At 28.7% G+C, this 9,433-nt stretch overlaps 1 protein-coding gene across 3 annotated transcripts; it reads right to left on the bottom strand.

Moving 5' to 3' along the window:
* Positions 1–331: 331 nt before the first annotated feature.
* LOC145191019 (COP9 signalosome complex subunit 6-like) lies at positions 332–7,806 on the bottom strand. 3 transcript variants are annotated; one of them, XM_090066847.1, is made up of 11 exons: positions 7,710–7,806; positions 6,219–6,425; positions 5,724–5,858; positions 4,862–4,953; positions 4,590–4,652; positions 4,458–4,505; positions 3,986–4,100; positions 3,464–3,556; positions 3,250–3,350; positions 844–912; positions 332–714 (listed from the first exon to the last, which is right to left on the bottom strand). In XM_090066847.1, the coding sequence occupies exons 2-11, from the start codon at positions 6,412–6,414 to the stop codon at positions 643–645; spliced, it is 984 nt and encodes a 327-aa protein (XP_089922973.1). In that variant the 5' UTR covers positions 6,415–6,425; positions 7,710–7,806; the 3' UTR covers positions 332–642. The 3 variants fall into 3 exon arrangements, with proteins under 3 accessions (XP_089922973.1, XP_089922976.1, XP_089922974.1); XM_090066850.1 differs by having other exon boundaries at positions 7,706–7,786; XM_090066848.1 differs by lacking the exon at positions 7,710–7,806 and adding an exon at positions 7,679–7,699.
* Between the last annotated feature and the right edge of the window lie 1,627 nt (positions 7,807–9,433).

The raw sequence follows: 9,433 nt of genomic DNA, 5'->3' as shown, positions 1-9,433 counted from the left end.
TTGACATTTTATAGCTTCAATATTGGTTTAAAATCATTCAAATAAATAAAGAGTGCAAAAATTTGTTAAGATCTGTAGAGTTTCTGTTCAATGTTTTTAAACGTTGTGAAATAACACACACACAAAAAAAAAAAAAAAAAAAAAAAACCAATCAAAAGAGAGAAAAGAAAATCAACAAGTTTAAGCTACCTACCATAAAATTTCCGGAAATTTCTTATAAATTTTAACAGTAAATTCCAAAGTTACAAAGCGAAAAGCAGAAGTAAAAGAAGTGGTCTCATTTTTTCAACGACCGCAAGTTTAATAAAAGGAAGTTTGAAAAGTCAGAAAATGCATTAAAAAAATAATTTAAGTCAACTTCAAAAGAATATTAACAAACTTTTAGCAACAATGTTTTTTTATAAGCTTTAACTGCAAACAGTTTTTATTCACACTTTACTCCACAAATAATCTTTCTGCAAGCATAAAAAGATCATCTTGATAGCAATTTAATTTCCTTTCAACCAGATCGGTCAGTAGTTTATGAAAACTACCAAAACAAAAACAATGACCCGAAAACTGATAGAAATGGAAAATACTTTTGTTTAGCCATTTAACTCAAAACGCCTGCTTCATTTTTAAACATATGCATTCCATCTGACTTCAAAACAATAAACCCCGCGTTCTTCTACCTCCACCGTGTCGATCAGGTATTGCATTTAACTTTCCGATCATCTAAAAGCAGAACGCAACTTACAGCAAAAAAAAAATAAATAAATAAAAAAAAAAAAAAAAAAGGAAAAGATAAGAGAAAAAAAACCAAAAACCTTTTTAAAAAAATTTCAGAAAGTCACAAATATTTACCTCATTTGAAATATTGCATCCTTTAGTAATAACAGCAAGATATGACATAAGTGACACATCATTACATTGCTTAAGAATAAACAAAAATTAAAGTTTTATTAATTATTAGATAAAGCTTTATTAACTATTACATATCATTTAAAAAAAACTTTAAACACATATGCGCATTCATTAACAGACAAAAGCTGTGAGTAAAAATCAACTTTAGTTAATGAATCTCTTTTCATACAGAAGAACTTTTTATAGTTTGATTGGGGCATTTTTCTCTTTTTACCCAATTGGTTTAGAAAAATGCGCTCCACTTACTGATAGTTATCTTAAGTTTTATAGTGTTGATTTCTTAAAACATTCAAAGACTTTTACTCAAAAGCGAAAAAAATGAATTTGCAGTTAATGAAATTCCTTAAAATAAAACGTCCGTAAAAAATGCAAGCAAAAGAGTGCCTAATAGTATTCCAGATGAAAATCTATTTGGCATCAGTTTTTCTGAACACGTTTCTGAATCCATTCAGTTTTATAAGATAAAACTAAACGCGTTATTAGAATTTTTAACCAGATGCTGCAAAATATAATTCCCTATAAATTACTTTTAAATATAGTTGAAAAAACGGTTCAAAACTAAAATTGCAATTAAAATAATTGCCCAAGAACAAAATAGACATTTTTCTAAACAAGGACACAAGAAAAAGCCTATATATGTAAATGATGTTCATGGTACAGTGACTGAAAGAAATATTTGAAAATTGGTTTTATCTTTGAAATTCTTTCATTTTTGGGTTCTGATGCTAAAATTCCTAATTATTATGTAGTTTTTTTTCAATAAGAAAAAATTTGGATTTTGCTGACAATGACGTGTCCCTTTAACAGGAATAACACACAATGATAAAAAAAAACAAAACAATGTTTAACACTAGATCTTGTTATGCTACTAAAGAAACTCATGTTTATAAAGAGTACTGCTGAAGTGAAAAAGAAAACATGACAATATCATTTGTTGTCAATGCAAAAGGATTATTTGTACCTCTAATAACTTCATATAAATATAAACATCTGTCATGTTCTCTAAACAGAGCACCAAATGGATTGGGATTGGAAAAAGTAGCTGATCAACTTCAGAATGTTTTTAGGAATATTTTCAAAAATGTTTTTGTGCCATACTTAAATGAAAAAAACGTGAAGCTAAGAGTTCTTTTTTCAAAATTCAAATATACCATTCTAAATTCTAGCTAAAATCATACAAAAAAAAAAAAAAAAAAAACAACAGAAAAACATCTGATAAAAAAAGAAAAAGAAAACTTAAAGTGTTTTGATGTCATGAACAGTGATAGTAAAGTCCTAAATATAATTTCTATTTCCGTTTTTAATCAGTTCTTGTGGCATTGATTTAATTTCTAATTTTAATTTTACTTGTTTCGAATCAATTCTGATAAAATTAATTTCAGTTCAGTTCTTATGACTTTTATAACTTCACTTCTTATTTCATTTACTAGTTAAGTTCATATTTTACTTCTATCAAATTTAGCAATTAGTAGTCCTAACATTTTTTTGAAAAAATTAAAGTGTAGTCTTGAAGTGTATGAACTTGGATAACTTGTACTTGTTACATTCATTTAAAAAAAAACAATCTTATGGCACCTTCCAGGGCCTCAAAAAAATAAACTTACCCCACCCTGGGGTAAGTTGGCGCAAACTGTAAAAAAGATTGTTGACATATTAGTGAGTAAAAATTTATAAAAATTATTTAACATCTTAATGAGCTGGTAGCAATTAGTAGTTTGAATATGAAGCCAAAACAATACCCCACCTTTGCTCCTGGTAACAAAATCCCCTAAAAAATTTTTTTGTAAAAAATAAATTTTTTTAATACTTTTACAAATAAAAATTTAAAAAAATGAATTTTATAAAAATATTTTTGTTTCCAACTTGCCACGTGAAAACTTTGCCAATAAACCCCAAAAGCCTTTCTATAAACACCCTATAGATCCTGAAAAATGGCAACTGTTAAAAAAAAACCTGACTGATAATAGTAAATAAATTATGACTGGAATATTTACAGTAGTTTTTTTTTTCATAGGAGCCAATATGAAATGGTCAATTAGGAAGTTCCTTGAGACTTTTTGATAGCAGACTCTGAAGATAAATTTTTTAACTTGATATTAAATAATCTAAATAGAGCATAACAATAGCCATAAAATACGTCATTCAATCATTCAATTAAGTTATAATAAGATTTTTTTCAAAATTGAAATAAAATATCTGGTTGAATTTTAATTACAAGTCTTTGTTCAGTTTCATAAAAATCTCTAACAGTTAAAACAGCATAACAAAGTGTTCTGTTAAATAAGTTACAATAATTCTGACTATAAAAACCAAAAAATAAAATTTCAAAAATTTATAATGGCTTACTTTTAACAGATCTTCTTTGAATGAGTCTGTATTCAAAACAGGAAGTCTTTGGCATAAACTTAAGCATTCCCGCATGATCTCTTGATTCAAAGGAATCTCACCTACAGGTATTACGGTTATTAAAAACTCCCCTAATTAAAATATTCCTAATGATATGCTTTCGTTATGTTAACAATTACACAGTTTTATGGAATTTGATTAAAGTTTGACAAACCATTTTGAACAGCTTTTACATAATGCAGAATTGTTTCAACTCTTGAGTATAGCATTTGCACAGCACTTTTATCAACCTGCATGTGTTCTGAAACTAAAATTGAAAGTCTTGTTAATAAAAAGAAAACAGAAAAAGATAAAATTAAAATTTCTCTATTACTATTTAAAATAAAACTAATAATTTATTCCTTGAAAAAATGTGCTTCAAACGAGGCAATTTTTTCAACAAAGAAATATATAAAAAAAACAAAGAGACTAATTGAATCTTTAAACTTTATTATTAAAAAGCCCGCTTTGTGTACATTTAGTATCTTGTAAACCACTTCTCATTTTAATTGCAACATTATTTTTTAGTATTTTTCATAGATAATTTTACTAAAAATAACTTATTATTTTAAATTTCTTTACATTTCAATTCTGCAATGCACAGCCAAAAAAAAATCTTGTTTCTCATGAAATGTGAATGGATACATTTTCTTCTTTTACTTTAAACAAAAAACAAATCAAAAAGAAAGCAAAAAACCTTGAGAAACATCAGAATGTCCAGCTGAAGACAGCCTTGCAACATGATCAACACCAATTCTTTCTGCTTCTTCAGATGCCAAAGTGTAGCTTACTTCAATAAATTTCATTCGTGGCTATAGAAACATATTTTATAAAATTTTTTTAAAATCATTTAAGACTGCAATTTTTATACTTAGATATTAAAATCTAGTAGAGTTAGCGATGGATATATCTCTTGAAAAATTGACAAAGTTAAGACAGGCTAATATTCATAATGGTGTAACAACAATTTTTCTTATAAACTATGAAAATTTAAATTTTCTATCATAAAGTACTTTGATCTACAAGTATGATTGAGATTTCTAATATCAAACATACTTAAAACAAAAAATTATAATAATAGATATCACAGCTATTATGACACTATAAATATTAAGTCTATTTTTTTTTTTTCCAGGCACAAAAAATCAAAATCTAAAGTTAAGACTTACTTGTTCATTTACAATATCCAACATAGATTCATGTATTGTTATAGGCAGCTATGTAAAAGAATCATTATTTAGATAAGTATTCAACTAAAGTACGTTCAAGTAAACTATTAAAATACAAATGTGCAAACTTACATTAGCTGATTTTGAGAAAGGATCTAATTTCAACAACAAAGAACTTTCATTTATAACTGTGAGCTGCAAAAATAAAAAAACTGAACTCATTTAAAATTTATCTTATATTGAAGTGATATAAAAAATTTGAAGCAGATTTTTAGAGAGATATTCAGAATATATTATATATCATAGATAAAATAAAATGTGAATATTCTTCTTATTAATAATTCAAAATATTTTACTATTAACTGTTCACCAAAAAAAAATCTATTAAAAAACAAAAACAAAACCTGTTTATGAACAAATATATCGAATTCAGTTGCTTCAGAGCATCCAACAGTGTACCAACCAAGAAAATCTAGGTCTTTGAAAACCTGACGGACTATGTAGGACAAAAGATTTTTATCAACTCAAGCAGGGTTGCATTGATAAGTATGTTGAAAAGAAATATTGAGACTTAGGACTTATACTCAACCAACTAATCTTTAAACCAACATTAAGGTCTGTGATTGCATGTACCTATTTAAAATGATGATTGAATGCCTAATTTCATAATAAATGAATGCCAAAATAAACCAGTGGTATGCAGTCAATAAATAACCTTAAAAATTATCTATTACAAGCTCAATAAAACTTAGTATGTGAGAACTGAGACTTAAGTAACAAATAACTTCACTCAGGTTGAATTTTAAAACATCTTTTTTTTTTTATAAAAAAGAAATTTTATGATTTAATTCACATTTATTTTTCTAATTCCTTTTTGAATTTCAAATTTAAGATTTATTTTCATATTGATCTATCCATTATCCTGCATAAGTTGCTGATAATCAACTGATCATCTTGCATATTCAGCAAAATAATTGAAAATATTGCTTAAAAATAGTTTACAATTGCTTAAAAATGATACTCTATCTAATCCAAAATATGGCTAGTAAGGTAGGATAAATTTAAACCAATTAGACAGTAATTAAGTAATAAGTAGTTTTTTAGTTTTCAAAAACGAAATGTGTATTTTTAGGTCTCTTAGTGCTATAAGAATTGCTATAAGATTTCTGTAAACAATAAAATCAAGAATAAGCTCAAAAAAAGAAGAAAAAAAAAAAGGGAAAAAAAGAACCTTGTTGCAATATTCAAAAATTTTTTTACACTTACATTGCTCTTCCTTGCTATGAAAGTAAGCTATTTCTATAATCACTTTTCCAGCTTCATTTATTGAATGTTGCAGCTCAAAGGAATTAAACAACTCCAAATTTCTACCACTCTGTTTCCCTAGAAGAGCTCCAAAAACTAAAAAATATTTACAGAAAATGAGTGACTTTTGAAAACACTGACCAATGAATGATAGCAAAACATAAAAAAAATTATTTTAAAAACGTACTTAATGATGATAAGAAATATATTTAAATGATAAGTTGTTTTAGCAGATTTAATTGTAAACATCTAATAATGTTTTTAGTATATAAAGTGATTTGGATGACAAAATCTACAAACTGATTTAAATAAGTCACAAAAAACCTCTTTTTTTCTTCTTCTTTAGTTTGTAGCATAAAGTTAGGTAGAGTAATATTAATGAACCAAAAGGAAACAACAACAACAAAAAAATTTCATCTGAGCAAAAAAACTTTGAACATTTAATAAAAACTTCACTTTGGGGATTCCCTCCTTCTTGAGCTTTAATCCTTGTAAAATGATCGGAGACATTCATAATAACAAGTGGATGCAGAGTAATGCAAACACTTGATAGTGCATCGGTGACAAAACCATTCTGCCTATCTTTGACACCTAGTAAAGTCTCCATTGTGTCTGTTGCACTAATTTTAGCACGCTTTATTTGAGAAAACATTGAAATTCATTCTATAAAAAAAGTTTGCATTATCATACTTAACAGTAACATTTAAAAAGATCTTTGAAAAAAAAAAGGGAAATGTAATGTATAAAATTTTGAGATTATTTTGTCAAAAAACAAATTATGTAACAAAAGCATTATTCTTCTGTTAATACTATATCATGAAGGTTACTACGTTTTTTTAACATGTTACACATGTATAATTTACTATGTTTATCTTATGATTTATACTTTTTAGATATTGGCTATATAACCTTTTATACAATAAAATTATATTCGTATCATTTTTAAGTCAGAATTTTTTATAGTTCATTTTTTTTGGATATTTTTCCATTCCTGGAAAATAACAATCCTTCACTTTTTTCATCTCAATTTTGGCTGATACAAAAATGCATGGCTGATTTGAGGAGTGAATACATCAAACGGTTGTTGATACCTTAAACATCTAAGTATAGTTCTGGAAAAGCAAAAATTGTATCTGACTTTCAATAGATAAATTGTAAGGTGGGTTCCTAAGCAACCAAGAGTAGGTACATCTGTATACCATACAACTAACACCAATACCTAGTCTACACTTGAGAAATTAAAAAAGCCTATAAAGAATGATATCAGACCAAGAGATAAACCCTGAAATCAGATTTATGCCAGACCATACACCACTGTTTACTATTCATGGGCTTACCAAAATGAAATCCTAGGTAATATCCACTATAAAGCCCTACTTTTGCACTTATGAAATTCTGCCTATTTGAGGATATGAAGGATAACCTAAGTATTTGAGGATATGAAGGATAACCTAAGTATTTGAGGATATGAAGGATAACCTAAGTATTTGAGGATATGAAGGATAACCTAAGTAATTTCAGAAATGGTAATTTGGTTGAATTTAAATTAGCTGTAAAACAAGGGCCAGGAATTGAACTCCAAAATATGATAACTAAATTACTGAAACATCTCAATAGTAGCTTATTACATACAAGTAACTAGAGGCTTGACCCACACACAGACACACACAAACACACAAGCACGCACACACACATGCACACACACAAATATCTAAGTCTTTATCCTTCTTTTGTGTAAGAAAATATTTTGCATGAAAGTTTCACTCCAAACTAAGCCATCTAGCTCTATGCTTATAGCCAACTTTACGCAATAATAGCAACTGCAATTTTAATATCTGATTATTAAAGTATTTTAACATAAATCTTCTTACATAAAGATTATTGTTAAAAGAAAATTGAAAAAAGAGTTTATTTACAAATTCTCCCTTTAAATTTTGACATACATACAAAATTAGCCCGACTCAGAGTAAACGCTTTATCTTCCTCCTCAGCTGTTTAAGGAGCACTGTTCGGTCTTTTTTCATGCTCATTTTGTTGTTTACGAACTAATCTTTTAAATGATACAATATATTTTGCATACCCGAAAACTATCAAATAGCTTTCAAACTATTTAGTGCTGACACCCCTTAACAGCTGCATTTATCTTATTACTTGATATAGTTTAAAATTCATTCTTGATATATATGCATATACTTATTTCTTCGAAAACAAGAAAATCAGGTTTAAGGCCATTATCCCAAAAAACAAATTTTTTCTTTTTCTCAAGCTATAAAGCAAAATCTCCGTACTTGGTTCATACGTGGCTTACCTTCGGCGCCACGATTGGCCCACCATTGGTAAACAAGTATAGACCAATTTTTGTCTTGATGTCATGATCCTTGCATGGCTACTGTTTTTCAAACGGCGTTTAATTTTTTGTAAATAACAAATAAATTAAACGAATGCTATATTTCGAACATAAAAAGAGAAAACGTAAGAGTTGCATGAAAAAAGTTGAGGCGATATTGTCGTAGTAAAAGAGCAGCATGAAATAACTTTAACTTTCATAAATAATATTGAGTCGCAAATGGGTTTTTTTTTAACGGAGTGAAGTCACTTTTTTACTGTGAGTCAAAATGATTTTGGATACAACAGTTTCACATGGGGCGGTTTATGGCCAGTTAGTTTTTTATGCATTCACGCGAGCAGCGGGCCCCGATATGTGTTTGAAAACCTTAGGGTTGACTCAAGGTAAGAAATGCTGTCATATCTAACCGTGCACTTTTGCATGCACAATAGCACACATTGTTTTCTGTTTTAAAAAGTAGGTGTGTATTTTTTTCAAGCATGCATATTATCATCTCTCATGTGATAGTGCATATGTTTGAAAAAATTTTAAAACAGAAAAAAGTTTGCATACCATCTACCCGAGTAAGGGTCTACTGTTATACTTTCAGCGTTAAGAGAGACTGGGATTTGTGGACCATCGCCAGAATTACTGAGCTCCATCCTTCCGCCCGTCGATGAGGCCATTGATGATTGTTCAACAGTCTACGGCAAGAAGTTGCTAATTACTAGCACACTAATCGTTAGCAGTGAAGGGTGAACCACTACCCTCACTGAGTATTTGATTTGTCTACGGAGAGAAGTCTCTGTTACTACCAGATTGCATTTAGCACGCCTCTTCGAAGAGAACCTGGGAATAAATTTTTGAAGAAACACCATCTAAAGTAATGCCAATTTAGGTTGGGTTTAAGAAATCAGGAAGACATTCTTTAAGGTTGTCAAAAATCAAAGGCACTGGCGGACTATCGATTAGAAAGGTAAGGCAATCTTTCCATGACTTTAGATGCTAGAAGAAAGTCCACGAGATTAACATTATCAAACTGCAGGGTAATATTATAAACCAAATATATTGGCGTCGCGCTGATGTCGGTCTTCATGATAAACTGATATTAATCAACAAATATCATCTCATACTCAAACAGGAAATTGAATGAGCTTAGATAGAAAGATGATTGGGTGGATTAGAGTGTGAATTATTGCGGTGTAATCCTTTGGGATGATTTCTTGCTGATTACGAATAAGAGGACGAAATCCTTTTAAAACCCAAACTACTATGAATTGCGGATTCCAGGACATTGACAGTTTTCTCCATAGTTAATGAATTCAAGATGTCGTTGTATTTTTAA

This window comes from Hydra viridissima, unplaced genomic scaffold, assembly GCF_058129835.1.
Source record: "Hydra viridissima isolate aposymbiotic clone 2 unplaced genomic scaffold, HvirCarnegie_v1 scaffold_11, whole genome shotgun sequence".
NCBI lineage: Eukaryota > Metazoa > Cnidaria > Hydrozoa > Anthoathecata > Hydridae > Hydra > Hydra viridissima.
This window is presented reverse-complemented; position numbering and strand designations above follow the sequence as displayed.

Coding starts and splice junctions, on each gene's coding strand:
- LOC145191019 (XM_090066847.1), bottom strand. CDS start 6,414: ATGTTTTCTCAAATAAAGCGTGCTAAAATTAGTGCAACAGACACAATG. Junction 4,506..4,589: donor CTTTCTCAAAATCAGCTAAT/GTAAGTTTGCAC, acceptor TCTTTTACATAG/CTGCCTATAACAATACATGA. Junction 913..3,249: donor TCAAAGAAGATCTGTTAAAA/GTAAGCCATTAT, acceptor TTTATTCTTAAG/CAATGTAATGATGTGTCACT.